The sequence below is a fragment of the Lygodium microphyllum genome, chromosome 17 (genome assembly GCF_053477565.2).
Source record: "Lygodium microphyllum isolate KBCC chromosome 17, Lygodium_microphyllum_v1.1.10, whole genome shotgun sequence".
Taxonomy (NCBI): Eukaryota; Viridiplantae; Streptophyta; class Polypodiopsida; order Schizaeales; family Lygodiaceae; genus Lygodium; species Lygodium microphyllum.
The window spans coordinates 140,767,180-140,786,262 of NC_141151.1; the positions used below are offsets into that span (position 1 = coordinate 140,767,180).

Here is a 19,083-nt window from a genome sequence, read left to right on the forward strand (position 1 = left end):
TGGTTATGGATTCCAAGGATAGCCTCCATGGGGAAGCATATGGCTCTGACAAGATGGGAGTAGATCATCACCGAAGCTATATGATCCAACAGGATATATGTATCGCCTTTGCCTTCAACCTAGCCATAATACAATCCCTCAATTAAATTTTCACCTTTGACAATTTTGTTATGCCGAAGGTCATTTTTGCTCTTATTGTCTAATACATTGTTTTTGTGCATTTTAGAAGGTAGAAGTCCTCATGGGGCTCGGTTGCCTTGGCTGCAAAGGTGTCCCCCGATGGTTGGACAACAAGGAACACAAGACTTCAAGATCTCCTTCTAAATTGCCATCTTATTATCCTAACTCATTGGCATGGCATATATAGCTCCGTTGTCCTCCATGTCCTCTTTGTCGTAATCGTTATCTGGTTCTACTGCCTCTGTCAATGACACAATGGAGACATTTCCATTTTTCTATGTATTGTCTATTCTTGCATCTCCTCCATGCCCATTCACACGTGGATCAAAAAAGCATAAGAGCATTCAAATGTGCATAACACATGGGCTATTCATTGAGTATCCATCAACATAATTGAGTGAGTGAGAGCCTATAATGTGCTGATAGTCCCATATAATAGATTGCATTGCACATCATCCTTTGAAACCAACTAGAAAACTCTATGAATACTGCACTTATGTACTTCTCTTGTGGGCTGAAATGTTGCATTAAGAAAATCAACAATATCATATGCATACTTCATAGGCCAACCATCTAGTTTTAGCTCATTGTGAGTGAGTGTTCTCTTTATGATAGCACCTGCACCATCATGCTCTACAATGATATCGCAGATGATGCCCCTATTATTTTAGCCACTTGTCATGAAGCATAAAACATTGTTGGATAAATAGCATGTCATGGAGCTTGTTATTGGGTATGAAAAAAGGTAGTGTCTTCTCATCAACACCTATCAAGTTTCTCACATAAGATATACGCATCGATATTATGGTTACCTAGGTTGACCACCAATGCATAGATTGAATCTTGTTTTGCATTTTAAATGAATAACTCTCTACAAAATCAACAATAAACACAACAACATTGCTAGGAAACTTAAGTAAGTAATGTTTGAACTCTTGGGCCTGCCAACTAAAGACGAAGTTATGCTTGAGGGAGCTTGGTGCATAGAACCATAAACAAACACCAAATTTAGTATTGCACATATACCAAGTACCAAATTTGGTACTATACATACACTTTGTTACCAAATCTAGTACTTTGGTTCTGTATGTGATTATTCTTGCTATCCAATTGAGCTTCAAATTTGGTCCTCAAATTCATGCTTGGGCGCACTATACAGGGTACCAAGAGGAACCTAACAATAAATGTACATAACCCTTTACTATATAGAAAATTACCAATTTGAACTCCACATAGGGTTTCATTCTATAAAGGGAATATTTTGTACCTATAAAGTCCTTCTATTCAAGAGAAAAGCCAACGTGCATTCTTGAGATTTTGCTACTACATGGAATGACTTTTAAGCATCATAATACCCTGATTGGTACTCTAGAATGGCTTGGGTAGTATATACCTAGTTTTGTTGGTAACATATGGAACAAGTGGCCTATGATAAGTAATAAGTTTTATTAATCCAGTGTTGTATGATTTTAATCTACAAAAGTAGATTTGGTGTTGTCCAAATGCCTAGTATTCTAGAATGCACTCATGAACATCACTCCAAATCAAAATCCATGCAATCAAAGATTGCAAGAATAACATGTCACCTGAGATTCAATGAGAAGATGCATGGGATGTTTAATAACACATTTTGCCTCAATTCTTTGCTTGCATATATCATTTTTGTTAGGTGAAACTCTCATCTCTGATGTCCAAAAGGCATAGAAAAAATCTCTAGTTTTGCCTATGATATTGCTATTTTGAGGCAATTGTCTCTAACAAGCACTAAATGGCAGCATTTTGTCCTTATCTTTCATATCCAACCATGTACGTGCTATCACTATATTCCTTCAATAAACATCTAATATAGTAGCAATTCTTGATTGACTGATTGATTGATGTTGTTCTATCACCATTATTCAAGATCATTATCAAAGAGGTTCACTTGACAAAAAGCTTGCTTGCTAAGTGGGGTACCTATAGTTGAGTTAGTGTGTTACAAATGTTAGAGGCAAGACTCGCTTCAACATCTATATTTCTCAACTTGGAAAATGTTTGATGATGCATGAGGTGCTCAAGAATTTCATGTTGTTCGTTTATTGTAAGCCCTTCAATCTACCTGTGCCAACACCAAGAGCATATGTTCTTTCTTGGCCTATTTCTTGACAATCGAGCTCTCATACCAAGATTCCTTTCCTTGCTTTGTTGCTCATGCTTCTTTTCTACCCCGTTTTCTACCCAATAGTTGCATATATAAGGTTTGATTAGAGAGTGGTTCATGGATGAAAGAAGGGGCATTGACTGTCATGGTAGTCACTGTTACTAATGTAGGTTGCTTTGAGTAGATAAGGGTGGAGGGACTGACGTGAGCTTCCATCATGCTGCAAGGGGAGAGAGAGAGAGAGAGAGAGAGAGAGAGAGAGAGAGAGAGAGAGAGAGAGAGAGAGAGAGAGAGAGAGAGAGAGAGAGAGAGAGAGAGAGAGAGAGAGAGAGAGAGCACTATGGTGTGCAACAACTACAAAGACTGAGCCTCTGCAAAACAGGTCGATCACTGCAACTCCCCTCACCCTCTACCCATGTCATTGAAGTCCAATCCTTCTATTATGAAACATTTCAAAAGAAGTCACCTTTCCAACCCTCATGTGATTTTTTTTCTCTCTATTTTACCTTCACACATTTTAAAAGACAACTAGTTTTATAAACACAAACCACCAATCTAATGTGGTCTCAAGGACACTCATTTTTGTACCACCAAGCCTTGCTTTCAACCTTTTGCTCTTTTCTCTGCAACTTGTTCCATCATGAGCTACATCCATTGGGAGTATCCAAAGGGATGAAGCCTCTTAGCTTCTGCACTTGGATAATCACATAAGTATCCAACCACCTGAACTTCTCTAAGAAGATTGCATCCCTTCGGCCTACTGATTGGAATGGGTTTCATCTCGCAGTTGTGGACTTTGGTTTCTAGTACTGGCATCTCCTTGAATGAGGCAAAACATGGGGAATGTGTCCTCCCATAACTCAGCTACTTGGGCTCCATTTGAAAATATCCAATCACCTTGATGTGGCTACACTTGGAGAGTTATGACACACTCCTTTGTTGTGGAAATGGAGTACCCTTATACCCCCTAAGCATACCGGTCTTTCCTAATTGAGAAAGATGGAGAAGATCGTCCATCCAATTGAAGAGGGATCAATGTTAGTCGTCTTTGAAGAATTTACACTTGTCTTTCATCAAGGTCGAGAAAAAGAAGTCTTGGTCCTAAAAATAGGAACGCGGGCTTATAGTGCTTCCAAGGCAAGATGATCTGTAATAATAGGGAGCAATGAGTGTTTTTCCATTTTTTTCTCTAAATGTATTGTCAATAATAACTGAATTCCTATTTTAGCTTGGGGATTTTTTAAAGGCGCCGCCCTCCTCCATAATCCCGATAGCTGCGCATCGCCCTCCCGATCTGACATTCGCAACCCCCACCACCCTTCGCACGTGCTACGTCCTCCACGCCAGCCTTACCGATCTACAGACGATGAAAAGTTTGTGCAGTTATGCAGTAATAAAAATTCAGGGTGATTTCGTTTTTTCAGAAAAAGAAAAAGCCGAGAGGCGTATTAAATTATATGATGGATTTATACGTGCTATGTGTATGGAGCTACTTCTTGCAAATCCAGGCATCGGGTTAAGCCCGGTCTCTCTCTCTCTCTCTCTCTCTCTTTCTCTCTCTCTCTCTCTCTCTCTCCACACACACACACACATTATGTCCAGCCATCTGTTCGTTGCTCTGATGAGATCGTCTCTCGTGCTCGCTTTCCGTAATGAACCAGCTCGTTTGCATTTCTCATGCAAATTGGCTCTTTAGAAACAGCGCGAGCTCACACTTGACTGCAAGGCAGCTTCCTCGACACCTTCTTCTTCTTCTTCTTCTTCTTCTTCTTCTTCAAGTAGCAGTGCACATACTGAATATTCAATCCATAGCTCAACTCGTAACTATGAGCTCATGAGTCCATCAGCTGTTATGATGGCTTCACGACACCAGTATAATTACGGCAACTCTTCCTCTCAGTACCATCAGGCAGATACCAGCCCGATGCAAGCTTCTGCAGCTGATGGAGGCGATGGGGATGACGATTCGGCTGCAGAAAGGTTGCGCGAGTACGACTTCTTGAGTCGCATCGACGACAATCAGAAGTCGACAATTGGCGCGGGCGTGCAGCCGAACTGCAGCTTGCAGCTGGGATTATACAACTCGGGCATGAGCAATATCCACGACCGGGGCTTGTCATCGACGCAACATCCATATCCTTACCTGCATCATCATCACCATCAGTACTACCAATGGGCCGCGCCTCAGGTTAGCTCCAGAGCGAGTTATTAACAAATGCTTCCAGGCCGAGTGAGTACTCTTGTGTGTTAATGAAACACCGTTCTATCCCCTCTAATGGCAAGCTAACTTTTACGCAGGAATATGGTCGGCATGAATATCCGGATGCTCTTAGGTCAGAATACTCTAATACAGACCACGAAGAGTATATCAGGATGATGAGCAGTCTCGGCGAGCCAGGAATGTCTGCACTTTTGTCGTCGCCAGTGGCGCAGGAATTAGGGCAGCCGACTGTTTCGATGGGCGGCGCGCATCCTGCAGCTGCCCACAACAGAGACGCCTTCCTCGTGCGTGTCTGCGCCCAATGCAAAACCGTCAAAACTCCCTTGTGGAGAAACGGACCCCAAGGCCCCAAGGTATATAAATATATAGCATTCATGCCTTAACCGCGCGCGCGCGCGCGCTCAGTCTCTCTCTCTCTCTCTCTGCGTGTTACGGATCATCTACCCTAATTAACGCTGTGCATTATATGTGAATCATTATCCCTCCCTAATTAAGTTTTTTTCATTGTGTGAATGATTATCCTCTATCAATGAATTAGCGAATAATTAGTTTTCTTCAATCAATAGCTAGTATGTATTCAACCGGATTTATTCTATCATCCAATTCAGCGCCTCTCTCTCTCTCTCTCGCCAGCCAGTTCTTTCTTGCTTTGTTTAGGATTGTTCTCAACATGTATAAAATTTCTTCTTCTAATGAATTAGGGATCCTCCACGCCTACCAGTTAACAACTATATTCCCCTCCATCACCATCCCTTATCATTTTCGTCTAAGCTGATTTGATCTATCACCTTACTTAGTCCTTTATCTATCACCTCCATTCGTACTAACATTTTAGCGATTGGCATGTAACTCTTTCTCTCACTGAACATGATGATTCAGTCTCTCTGCAACGCTTGCGGCATCCGGTACAAGAAGGAAGAACGGCGTTCCCTTCTGTCGAGCCTCATGGATCAGTCCAGTAGTACTTCAGCATCACATGGTGTGTCAACCCACGATGCCACCAACGATCCAGCTCATCATATTATCCAGCCCTACTCGTCTAGTGCTGCGACTACGTCACCTGCGACATACGAATATCCAGCATCGTCGTCGGCCCTGCAAGACCAAGGGAATATCAAAAAGCCAAGACTGTGGATGGCGGACATCAATCAAGCTTACCAAGAAGAGGACGACCTTAATACCAGTGACTAGCGTCGGCGCACTTTAGCGTTCTACATCACATCACGAATTTTCCTCTCCTGGCCTACTCGAATCTAACCTCAATTTTGCAAATGCACTTGGAGAGTCGGTTTACTAGAGGTATTCATCTCATAATGTAATTTCAGCGAAGATAAGAGTTGAAATTATAAGAAAGTTACTCTTTCTTGCGTTGGGATACATGTTGTGCTAGTGTATATAACAAGCCTTAAAGTCAACTGATGCTTCCTTATTCTCTATTAATTCCATTCTTCGTCGGAGATGGATGAACTCTTTTGTCGATGATATAATAGTCTCATTGAATGGGCAAACTAGTATTGCGAGTATCGCTTGTCAAGTGGAGTTTCTTGCATGTGATGTGCCGTATTTGCCCTAGTCGAAGGTCCTATGAAGGTGTCAATGGGTTATAACCCATGTGGTTTGAGCGTGTGCGTATGTACCTAGGTGCGTGAGCTCAAACCTTGGATACAACCTTGAGGCATCTTGCGTCCTTCAAATTTCAGGCCTTCTCAAAAAGAAGTAAAAAGGTTTTATGAACGTATTGGCCAATCACTCAAGCATATGATCACTTATTGTTGATCATTGAGTGTGCTTCCTAGAGTCCAATGAATAGAATGTTTGGAGGAGAATATTGAGACCAACATTTGTTGTGCTTAATTGCCATATTATTACTTAACCAAATATTAGGGCAAGCGGGTGTGCTATTGACCACAAGTGTATGGCATTACTGGTGTGAGAAGAGGCAAGAAAGGGGTGCCTCTAAGTACAATCATTTGGCACCATTGGTACAAAGTCAAAAACAAGTAGGAAAGCTAGTTCTTCTTTATGGGACCCTTTAGAATGGCACTTTGATATGCCTACGTAGTAAGTGCAAAGGTAGTGCTTCTTTATGGGACCCTTCACAATGGCACTTCGATCTGCCTAAGTAGTATGTTGATTTATGATGAAACTTGAGCATACTAATTCTCATCCCAATGCAATCAAACTCAAGTGCATAGAAATGTTCAAAGTTATGTTAAAAATGGTTTAAACTACTCATTAGAAAGGCCACTTTTTAGGGAAGTTGCCTCAAAAGTACTCTTAGGTTGGCACTCTATCATACTCTTAAAATTTTAACGAGTCTGTTATATGTAGTTTAACAACCATGAATATGATAGTATGACTTTGCTTTTCCACATTGGACAGACACTTAATTTTCTTAGTGGGGCATCAACTTCAATTTCTTAATGGGGTATCAACTTCAACTCATGTATCTTATATATGGATATGGGATATAAATTGTTGTTTCACATATTTGTTGCATGCGATTGACCTCTCCTTATGATTACTTCTAGATTATAGATAGCTCTTATTAGAATCTCACAATATTTCCATTATACAGGTTCGCTAAGGGTTTTCACTCATAGTGATGGCCTTTGTCTCTCTTCTACCTTTCCTTTACCATAATGTTGGTCTTCAATGTTTACCCAAATAATGTGCCAATGTCGTATGTACTTGAATATTTTTATTAATAATCACTAAGTAAGGTTTAAGAGAGATGACTTCATGCTTCTTAGCTAATTAGGCCAATCGGACAAGATTACCTCATTGTGGTGGATGTATGAAGAGATATTTGGTTGGATGATTACGCAATTATTTAGAGTTGCAAAGGCAAAAACATCATGCTTGTACCACTCTTATCATTTTTTAGTGATAAAATATTAGGGAAATATGAAGAGACATTTGGTTGATGATTTAGTCAATTATTTAGAGCTCCAAAAGACTTGATGTCATGTTTGTATAAGCTATCCATTTTCAGCATGAATTGGTTTTTCTAAAGCCTTCGTTTGAATTATATAAAGCATGTTGAAGGACCTAGTGAAGCTTCCAATCCAATGTGTCTTGTATAGTCAGGCTTTGTCATAAACATAGATATTTTGACTTTGGCATCATAAAGTCTCATGTATTTAATGGTTGCATTGTGTAGATTGTACTAATATAGCCATATGATGAACATAAGTAAATGCATCCTTGTACATTAGTGTAGAATGTCTTTACCGAGATATTTAACAAGTGAGTTATCAAAGTCGGCAAGCATTTTGGAACATTGTGTGTAGTGATCATTGTATGACTTAATTATCTTAGTTTCAAATTTATTTTTTATTTTCCCTTGTGGATGGCTCCATCGACTATGGTACCACATGGGGCCTCAACTTCCAATATTGGTCATGCTCCAGTGAAAGTAATGGCACACCTTTGAGATAAATATACACACCTACTCAACTCACTTGAAAAAATGACGTGCTAGTGAAAGTTGGATGGTTTCCTTATTTTGACAATGTATTGGTACCCTCAAAGGTTGCCTAGAATCAAATCGTGAATTTCAATCTTGGGTTGGGTCCAAACAGAGGTCATAGCATTGCAAACTATGACCAACCTTATGCCTCCTTTGTGTGAATAATGAAGTCGGAGGCACAATGTGTTACAAGAAGCTGGTAAAGAGAGGTTTTTTCTTAGCGCCGACGTTATTCTAAGAGGGAGCGGTCGTTAGAAAGAGGGTAGGCCCAGCAGAAAGAGAAGGGAAGTTTCAACCATTTGGGAGATGTCACATCAAAAGCACGCCCCTTTGATGATATATCTCTACTGCCTCTCGTCTGAACCGAGCCTTAGTGGACCATAGCATTTCATGCAAACTCTGTGTCAATGATATGGCATTTGGAATTGCAAGCTACATTAATGTTGCACAATATCTTATTGCAAATTGTAATGTAGAAACACAATGATTGTTGGAGCTATCTCCAATTTATCCATTTGTATGCAAGATGCTACCATGTGGAGATTATCTCTAGTTTGGCCTCTTCTATGTATGCAATTGCCACAAGGGGGCTCTAGTTAGGTCATTTACTTGGATCTATCCTTGGAGAATATTGTATCTCAAAGTGGGAAAGTGGTTTAGGGACTTTTGAGTCATAGTACACTTCTGGCATAGAGAGCTTTATGTTTACTACTTGAAGATGATATATTCAACAAAACACTTATAGCCAAAGATTCCAAAAACAATGAAGTAAATACGAACATGAGAATGTTATTTTTAGTAACAAAACTTACAAAAATGAAGTAGACACTAAATGTTTGCTAAAAATTTTGGTTTTGGGGTTGTTTAATTAGGCTTTCAACAATGAATTTTTTGGGTCTATTTCAGCCACATGCGAGTTGTCTAACATGTCTTCAAGTCCATGACCATTTTGAGTGCATCTTACGCATCATTTCATATGTTATAATAAGTTAAAAGTAGATGTCTCACCCTTTAAGAATTGTTTTGGTTGATGAGGATCTAAATAATATCCAAATCATTTAGTCATATATTTTTGCTTGTCCATATAATTTTGATTAGAAGGAATGGTAACCTCATTTTATCATGTACTATATTGATGATGTATTCTAATGTGAGTACTCCAAAATGAGTTGCAATATCTTGGTGGAAGTTAGCATATGTGCCAATACTGCAAGAAGATTCAAACAATTTAAAAGCTTATGGTTAAACACCAATTAATCTTCTAATATCCTATTTTCTTGGATCAAAATAAGCTTTCTAAATAAAATATATATGGTATGTTGAACATAAATCTCACTCTATTAAATATGGTCTCTATTGAGGCACTACAAGAACTTAAGCCAGAAAATTGTAGGTCAACATGATTTGAAACAAAGACATACATTTATGTGATATACCAATATTGCCCTAGCCTCATGATCTCATTTTGGTGAAAATAGATCAAAATGGTATATGAGGACAACAAACTTTTGGGAACATGATGGGCAATCTAATTATCAAAGTAAATGTCACTACTACTAACATGAGCTCTATATTATATTCTCCTTACAAGAGACATCAAGTCTTAGATAATGAAGCACCAATATACATAGATATGCACAGACTAAGCATGTTTTGAACAAGATGTGTGGCCACTAGTACTATATCCAATTTTTTGCCAAAGCAACAATATTCATACTACATGCATGCAAGTTTATATAGCTTCTCAAAATTCCATTAGGTGAAATACACTCTAATATGTAAGATGATCAATGTTTGATAGATTCATTAGCCAATCATATGTATGGAAACAAAAGGTTGTACAAAAAATTCTCAATCACCAAGGTCAATTTAATCAAGTCCTCAATGGCATCATTGTTGTAGTGTTCATGTAAGTGTTGGGTCTACAAAGAGATTAATTTCACTACCACTTTAAGAAAACAAGGTTGTAGGCACTAAATAGGCAAGTTTTCCAAACAAATTTTTTAAATATGTATTAATGTACATCCCAATGCATGTGAAACTTGCATTATGGACACACACACACACACACACACACACACACACACACACACACGCACACACACACACACACACACACACACACACACACACACACACACACACACATGATCAACTCATAGTCCAAGATAGCTTGGTCAAATATTTCCAATTAAAACTCACCACGTGGTTTATAGAGATACACATCTCGATCTTGAATGTCACAACCCTCATTATTGTCCATTTCTTCTTCTATGTCACAGTGGACAATATACTTCTCTCTCTCAATTCATTCCTCCCTCCCTCCTTCCCTTCCTACACACACAAGCACACACATATCTTTCTCCCTTTCTCTCTCTACCTCCCTCCCTCATCTTTATCACTATCTCTCCCTCTCTTTCTCTTTTTTCCTTCTCTCTCTCTCTATTTCTCTCTCTCTTACATACATACATACATACACACACACACACACACACACACACACACACACACACACACACATATGAGCTCTATTTTTTGCATAAAGTATGCTATCACAAATTAATTGACATACTAATTACTATAACACATGCGGCATTGTATTCAACAAGACACTAATAACAATAGCAAATGCTACAACAAAATACACAATTTGAAATATGATATAATAATGCGCTTACAAAACTTTGCTAGTGTGCATATGCATTTGGAATCTAGATTTTGGTTTGAATCTTAGAAAATAAAGAGAACTATATGCTAAGATGTATGCACTATTAAAAGAAAAGACAACACTAAAAAGCCACATGCCTTGTTTGAATAGTACTCATGAGACCTTATCTTTCGAACCAATGCTATTGTCTTTCTTGGATCCAAACCTCCTAAGATATAGCCTCCTTGGGTGAATCCAATCTTCTTCTCTTTGATTTGAATCATAAAAAAGAGAACAATAATTAAAAAAAGATGACAATGAAAAGTCACATGCCTTGTGTGAATAGTAATCCTTAGACCTTGCCTTTGGAACCAATGTTCTTGTATTAGGTCTAACCTCTTTTGCTTCTTCTTCATTGCCTTGTGCCTATACGTGTGAGCCTCCTATATATTAGCATCAAGACCCCATCAAGAAAGAGACTTTGATGCTCATGATAATAATAAACTGTTCACCATTTCTTTCAGACGAATCAACCTACATATTGATCTCTTCAGTAATCATGAGAGAGATCAGCTCATCAAAATCTGGAAATGGTTTCCGTACATATGCTGAAGTAACAAATGATTTCCATGTCTTCTCATTGTTAAGGCCACTCAGAGTGGATGAAACCAAATCATCATCATCCGGCATTGCATCAATCGCTGCTAAAGCATCTACAATGCTCCTCACCTTCAACACATACTCATTGACAGACATTTTTCCTTTCTTCAAGGCATTCAACTCTTGCTTGAGTTGAATCTTTCGTGCCTTTGTATTTACTGAAAACATGCTCTCAAAAATTGTCCAAGCTGCATGTGAAGTTTTTGCATTCCTAATATGTCCCAGCATAGTATTATCAATTACTATAGATAGCCAGTACATCACCCTTTTGTCTTTCGCATTCCACTCTTTCCATGATTTTAACTCATCTATAGTTGGAGGGATACCCAGCTCTGGCTCCTTTTCTTCATCTGAGACAAACTCATAAAGGCCCTTTCCAATGAGGAAGTTCGTCACACGGAACTTCCATGAAGGGTAGTTGTTCTTGTCGAGCTTCTCAATTAGGGGATTTCCACTGTTCTCTACCATTATCACAAACAAGGATGTAACACAGCAAGCTAGTCTTCTGCAATCTTCCACAACACGTGCACAATAATACACCAAGCAACCTTTTTCACTGATTGCTCAACAATACATGTAATCTGCAACCTGTTTGTTGCAGATAAACCTTATGTTTTCTTTCTGCAAACACCTCAAAAATTACAGACTCACAATATGTAACCTGTGCCACTTTCGGTCAATACAATCGAAATCACAGTGTATCCTGAAACTGTTGTTCGCAACCTTGCGGCTCTAAAATGGAGCCTGAAACGGCCTCAGATGCCCAAAATAACTGCGGAAAAGCCCTAAAGGATCTATTTGCAAAATATACAGTGATCTGCTCGTACACCAAATCTCACAACAATTTGAGATTTTTGCTCGACCCTGCTTCCGACGCCTCCACAAGCACTATCCAAGAGAGAGAGTGGAAGAATGGGAGAGCTTCTTATCCGTGGCCTGCTTGCTCAAACCTTGCTTCTTCTCCTTCACTTCAGCCTTCAAAATCAGCCTCTCTTAGTGGCTGGCTCTGATACCATGTCAAGAATCGCGTGGTGGAGGGACTTGCTTGAGCTGCTGCACCAAACACACACTGTATACACAAGAGGAAGCTCACTCAAGAACACAAGAAGAGAGATGGAGGCCAAAACGTTTTCTTGCTGGTTTTTTATTCTTCTTCCACTTACTATACAATGTACACAAACTATAGATAAGATACAACATAAAGGAAAGTGGCCTACTAAGTCAAACAGTGCATAGCCGGCTACACTAATCGACTAGCACTATGTCTTTGCCAGTTGTAGGTAGGTGTAACAAACTAAATATAATAAGTGATAAGTCTATGGCCATGTGAGTATGATAATGACCACCAACGTGCTAAGTGTAGATGTGCGGACCCATCTAGCCAGACGGTCCATCATCAATGTCCGCACATGTTGATCTTGCTATCTCAACACAAGGGAGGGTCACCTCATTATCATCTTGATATCTCATCTAGCTTTGACCTTTTGCCTCTGTCGAAATATACATGGCAAAGCTAGTGTTCTAAAAACCAGGGCATGATATGCATGGCTAAATCAAGATTTTGATATTTCTATGATATGCAGGAATTGGAAGGTAAAATGTATGTAAATGAGGATGAGAAAGGTTTACCTATAGTAATCAGTGACTCACTAATTTACTATGCTCATCTTTTATAAATTTCTTGGATGTTCTCAATAGAATGAATCAGCAAAAGACCCCAAAGTTAGAGCTTAAGCAATCTATTATCAAAATGGAAAGGAAATTATATGGTTAATGCTATGATCAATCAATGCAAAGAGTAATGATAAACCTCAATTTCAATGGGCTAATTCATCAATCAATTCATGCTTGGGATTCAAGATTCAATGCCTCAATACTTACTATGGTTCATTCAATCAATGCTGAGATTTAAACTCAATTCAAGAGTGCTCTACTTAACCTCTCCTTCAGCAATAGAAAATGCAACAACAATTGGATGAGGAATTGGAGAGATTAAAGAAGAGTAATAGAAGTACCTCTTTCAATGATTGAAGAAGAAGATGTTGCTTGAGTCAAACTTCAGCCATAAAGGTTGATAGAGCATCTTCTTGAATCCAACAAATGATCAAGACAAGAAAATACTCCATAATCCCACACATTAGCTCCAAGTATGATCCAAGAATGATGTCTAGATTAAGTCTTCAGCTCCAATGAGTAGTATAGATGAAAATCCCTTGAATTTGAAGCCTCTTTGATAGAGCTTTCAAAGAAATTCTTCAATCCATGTCATACTTGTAGTTCAAGAGAAGATTGGCCTTTAATCTTGAATGCATTGCTTGGATTCTTCAAGATCTTGAATACTTGAAGTAGAAGAGAGGTCCCTTGAGTAATTAAGAGCAAAAGCCCCATGAAATGGAAGAGAATAATCCAAGAATTTGATGCCTAAAGTGTGATGCCATGGTTTGACTCCATACCCAACTATCCTTGAAGCTTCGAGTCCAAGAATGGTTCAATGTCGGTTATAGATGCTTGCTTTCTACTTCTTGAAGCTAAAAGAGACCAAGATTGACTCCAAACTTCAAAAAAATGCTGAGATATTCATGCTATCCACTTTTAGCCATAGCTAGGGTTGTGAAGGAAGCTTCAAGACTGAATAAGAGTGAAAGATCAAGTATCAGAAGGCAAGTACTTCATGTCAAGGCTCCAAAAAGTAACCAAGGTAATAACTCTTGTAATCCCAGTTTAGACTCCAATTAGGATCAAGAACCTTCAAATGGACCTCCATTTGATCATGACTTTGCTATTTTAGCCAAGAATCTCCATCTTCCTCAAGATATCCTTCAAGAAACCTCCAAAATTAATCTCGACTTGTTGTAGAGAACCCTGAGTAGTCACGGTTTTAAACCTTATGACCAAGTCTTGGTACTCCAATTACATGCTACCTGTCCTTATGACTAAATTCTCCATGAAAGTGACTCTTCCCATGCATCAAAGTCCATGCTCTAATACCAATGGAATGAAGGTTGCCTCTTCAATGGAAATTACACAAAGACTAACAAGAAATGGTGAGAACCATAGCTTGCCACTTCTTAATTCAAGATGTCTTACAACCAAGAATTTACAAGAAATGTTGAAGCCATGGTAGCTTGAGAATCAATTGATGTCAACTGATGTAAGGAACTCACCCCTTACAATGGTGGGGAAGGAATTGCCTTCAAGCTCTAAGAAGTGGAGATGTGAAAATGATTAAAAGATGATTTACATTGGCACCCTCTTGCCTTTTATACTCCAATTTAAAATAGGTTAATTACCTAACTAAGGTAGCATGAAAATTTACTTTATTACAACTCCTTTGGTTCTCATACCCTCTATGGCCTTCATATGCAAGAGATAAGCAAGGGTATATGCAAAAGGAGGCTTCACTAGTAGGTCCCTCACCCTCACTCTCACTCCCTTGCTCTAATCTCTCTATCCCTCGCACACTCTCTCACACAATGGCAAAAAGCAAGAAGGCCAAAATAAGAAGTTTGCACACATATGAATAGCTTGTTCTGTTTAATTTTATCCTTTAAATACACCTTTTTAGAGTTAGGGTTTCCCATCCCCCTTGGGCATCTACCCCCTCGTTTGGGCCTTGCGACTTGTCATTTCTCTTGCATGCACTTAGACTAGTTAATCACAAATAAGTTGCACATGATTGATGCTTTGATGTGTTTTAATCATGAGTATAACTTGCACTAGAGAGAGCATGCGGGCCTTTGTTATAGCATTTCATATATTGGTTTCTTTAAAAACATGATAGTTTGTTTGCAAAAATTGTGGGTCTTCAAGGTCTCTTCTTTCCTTCATGTCTTCTGATTTCATGTGGTTAACAAGGATTTATATCAAATCCCACCCAAGAAGAAATCCATAGGTGGACCTACAAGTTGAAATGTAACAAGAAGGGATAAATTGATAGGCATAAAGATAGACTAGTAGCTAAAGGATCAGCTGAAGAATGTGGTACACATTATGAAGAGACTTATGCACCCATAACCAAGATGATCTCCATTATGTTGTTTTTGTCTTTGATTCATGTATGGTTCTTCTAGCGGCTCTTGTATGAGGTTTATGGGAGCATCACTTGATGGATGGGTGACTATGGATCTGGGTAGTCTAGATACTTGTGTCAGATTGATGTCTAGCTATAGGTTATTGTTCGTTAGGCGCTAGCAAAGCGAGTGAAGCTCCTTGTCCATAATTGAACTACCTATTCATGAGATAGTAAGGTTGTGGGTAAGGCTATGTATATAGCAACCTCCTTGGCAATTGGCAATCCATGACCTCGTGGCCCACTCATTCATAGTTTATACACATACTTGGTCGTGGATCTGAATTATCTTAACATTCTAATAGAATATCAATTTTGAGTGCTTCTTCTATGTTTGCATTGGATCCTATTTAGTACATCCGATGAATGCCAAGATGCATTGAACTTGGTTGAGCTAGTACATCCAATGGATGCCAACAAAGTCTAGTATCTCCGACGAATGCCAAGTCTAGTATGTCCCTCGTACATCTGGTGAATGCCAATATGCATTGAATCTAGTTGAGCTAGGCCTCTTTTCTTTGCCTACTGACCCTTTGTCCTTGTGCAACCTAGCAACCTACTATGGTAGGCCTTTTCCTAGCCTTCTTTCTTCTATTTTGAGTATGATCTCATGTGCTAGTCTATCCATGTGCATAGTATGTGCCTTCTCCTCATATTAAGCTATCGCTAGATTTTAAGTAAAAATTCTCTAAAATCAATTTCTAGGTCATCGATGTTTGAACTTGATGAGACATGGTTACTTTTTCATCTTATGCAACTATATTTAAGGTTTCAATGATGCTAATCAGATCAGGTTGAGTGGTAGGTGCCCTTGTTGAAGACAGCTTTCTTTACTTCTATGATTTACCAAGTGGTTGACATGTTGCTTTCTTAGGATTGAGATGTTTGTCACCAAAGTAGTCCTCATCAGCTTTGGCAAAATGTGTAGACACTAGTGTCTTTTTCACTTATCTATCTCAAATTGTTTCAATTATTTTTTTACTTTGTGTGTTTTCCTTATAGTTTGTGGAGTCAATTGTATAGTTTGTGGTCTCATTTCTCGTACTTCCTCTTTCTTGCTTGATCCCAATTTCTTTTAAATTGTTCATTTTTTATTAAGCCATGCATTTATTTTTGACAATCAAATAATCTTTTCCACTTGGAGCAAATGCCAGTGCATGCCTAACCATGAATTTATTTTTTCTCAAACAAAGTGACTAAATTCAATGTAGTTTTTGTAACAGAAAAGTGTTTATGCTATATTATTGAGTTTCATGTATTTCACATACAATGTTAGGACTTAACATAAGTAATATTAACTTATGACCTTAACAGCAATCTTCAAGTAATTTTAAGCACTTAAATTTGTTGTTCACTCGAAGTTTCAACCCTCCCTAAAGTTAGGTGTCAATTCCATACGTTAGGTGATTGTTACATGGATTGTTCATTCCTACTTTCTACCTCACTTCCTCATCTCTTCCTCATGGATCCATCATCTACAATATTGGGTTGTAGTTCACTAGGGGGATCTAGTGATTTCAATTCGAGTAGTCATTTATGTAATAACCATGCTTATGATAGTTAAAGCAAGAATTAGAGATATTCTTGTGAACTACAAGTGGGTCCATCACATACTCTCCTAGGTGGTTAGTGATGATGAGTGTATTGCTATGGTCCTTGGTCAAATCAACTTCAACCAATTCTTGGGGATGCCACTAGAAAATGAAGATGTTATCTCAACATTTTCCTAGAATGTATCCTAGTGGTGTGGCTATTTGCTCCAAATATGGATGAAGCTAGGGAGGTCAGATAACTCTACCCAAATAGAGACCTCAATATGCTTGGGGCTATGGGAGCTAAAGTTTGGAGACTACTTCAATAGGAAGAGAAGGGAGCTTCTTACCATCCATTGGCCATGCCTTAAGATTTTTAGTGGAAGGTCTTCAAAGTCAAACAAATAGATGAATAAGTTATTAGGTAGATATTGAGTTAACAAGAGCTTTCCTCCTAAGACTTCCTAGTTGGCTCTAGTCCAAGAGCTCTAAATTGTGTGATAGGCCTTGTTACCAAACACATTCTTCTTATGAGACATGCCTTCACAAGAGAGGGCAGCATGATGCTTACCTTTCGGGTATTCTTTTTAACTGTTGACTGGCATGTGATCTATTGTGATGTTTTTATGTTGGCAAAGTTTTGGGGTGCTTCTCCAATGTGTTCTTCTCCACCTTACGAGGCAAGGTTGCCTTGCCCACCATTTGGCTATGAACCACCAATTCCTTTGACGGGATCATTGCCAACTCCATCAACATCAAAAGGGAAGGCATTTGAAAGTCCCATCCTTGGTTGGGTACACTTGCATTTCTTTGAGCCAAGTAAAAGGACAAGTATGTATGACACTGTGAAAGAACGTTGCTTCTTCTATATCACACTTCGAAGGAATGTTGCTTCTTCCTTCCTTGACAACCCCATGATGGGTAAGCTTCCATAGGGTCTTCGATGATAGGTTTTGAAATATGGGATTGGAAAGAAAAACAAAATATTTGGCTCACATAGCCTCTCCATTGAAGTTATTAGGGTGAGAGGGAGAAAGAATACCACTATCAATGATGAAGGAAAAAGGAATGAGCCAAAGTTGAGGGGTGCACCTAACTGTGGATGGGCAAGTCCAAGTTCATGTGGAGGTGATATATGTGTAATCGTTGTGTTGAGCTAGGGGTGCACAGACCGAGGTGGAGCTTGCATAATGGCCACATGTCCACTTTAATTCCATTAGGGTGAGTAGATAGTTCCCCTAGTGGAACAGTCAGAAAGTTTCCTTGGTCAGCCTCCTCTTCTTTTCCTCCGAGTGTCGTAGTATTTCAAAATTGGTTGTTGTAAACAACCGGTCATTTATTCAGATCCAACTTCCAAGTGCTATTCACTTTTGATGGACTCCTATTCTCCTATTTTCTCTTGAAAACCGGCCACATTTCAACCTTCTAACTTTTTTTGCTTTCCATGGGGCTCTAGAGAGGTATTTCGTGAGAACGGGGGCTGGCCAAGCGAGCAAGTTTTAAGTTCTTCTTGCACCCGCCATGGAAACAAGGGGTGAAACTCGAGTGGCGTGCCGACCATGGGAACAAGGGCTGGCCAAGCGAGCAAGTTTTAAGTTCTTCTTGCACCCGCCATGGAAACAAGGGGTGAGACTCGAGTGGCGTGCCGACCATGGGAACAGGGTACGAGACTCGAACGGCGCGCTGATGATGAGCCGCTGATCGTCTTTTCAAAGTGTGGGAGGTGCAAAGCCCGGGGGACTCACATTTGTACGAAGGTCTGCTCCCTGAGCCTCCCTCTCCGGCATGTCTCCGTCCAAGAAGAAAGAAAGGCTGCGTGCTTGGAAACATGCAGAGACAGAGACAGAGACACAGAGAGAGAGAGAGAGAGAGAGTGTGTGTGTGTGTGTGTGTGTGTGAGAGTCTGAGACAGAGAGAGAGAGAGAGTGAGAGAGTGAGTGATCGACCAATAATGCGCTTCTGTGCTTGTCGTAAATCCTTGGGAGTTGGAGCACGGATAATAGAAACGTAATCCAACGTCTCTCTCTCTCTCTCTCTGTGTCTGACTTTTGGAGCTGGCATTATAATTTATGGCGTGGCGCTCTCCCCCCCCCTTCTCTCTCCCCCCCCGTCGGGTCGTCCCTAATTTGTTGTGACAGTGAACGGGGAGCTTGCAGCACCCT

At 39.5% G+C, this 19,083-nt stretch overlaps 1 protein-coding gene across 1 annotated transcript; it reads left to right on the plus strand.

Moving 5' to 3' along the window:
* Positions 1–3,880: 3,880 nt before the first annotated feature.
* LOC148022415 (uncharacterized) lies at positions 3,881–6,040 on the plus strand. The gene is made up of 3 exons (XM_087696743.1): positions 3,881–4,508; positions 4,619–4,894; positions 5,421–6,040. Exons 1-3 carry the CDS (start codon positions 4,155–4,157, stop codon positions 5,730–5,732), a joined length of 942 nt encoding a protein of 313 aa, XP_087552869.1. The 5' UTR covers positions 3,881–4,154; the 3' UTR covers positions 5,733–6,040.
* Positions 6,041–19,083: the final 13,043 nt, after the last annotated feature.

Excerpts from the sequence above, each read along its gene's own strand:
- LOC148022415 (XM_087696743.1), top strand. The coding sequence starts at position 4,155 with ATGAGTCCATCAGCTGTTATGATGGCTTCACGACACCAGTATAATTAC. Across the intron at positions 4,509-4,618 it reads ACCAATGGGCCGCGCCTCAG|GAATATGGTCGGCATGAATA; the intron begins GTTAGCTCCAGA and ends ACTTTTACGCAG. Across the intron at positions 4,895-5,420 it reads ACGGACCCCAAGGCCCCAAG|TCTCTCTGCAACGCTTGCGG; the intron begins GTATATAAATAT and ends ATGATGATTCAG.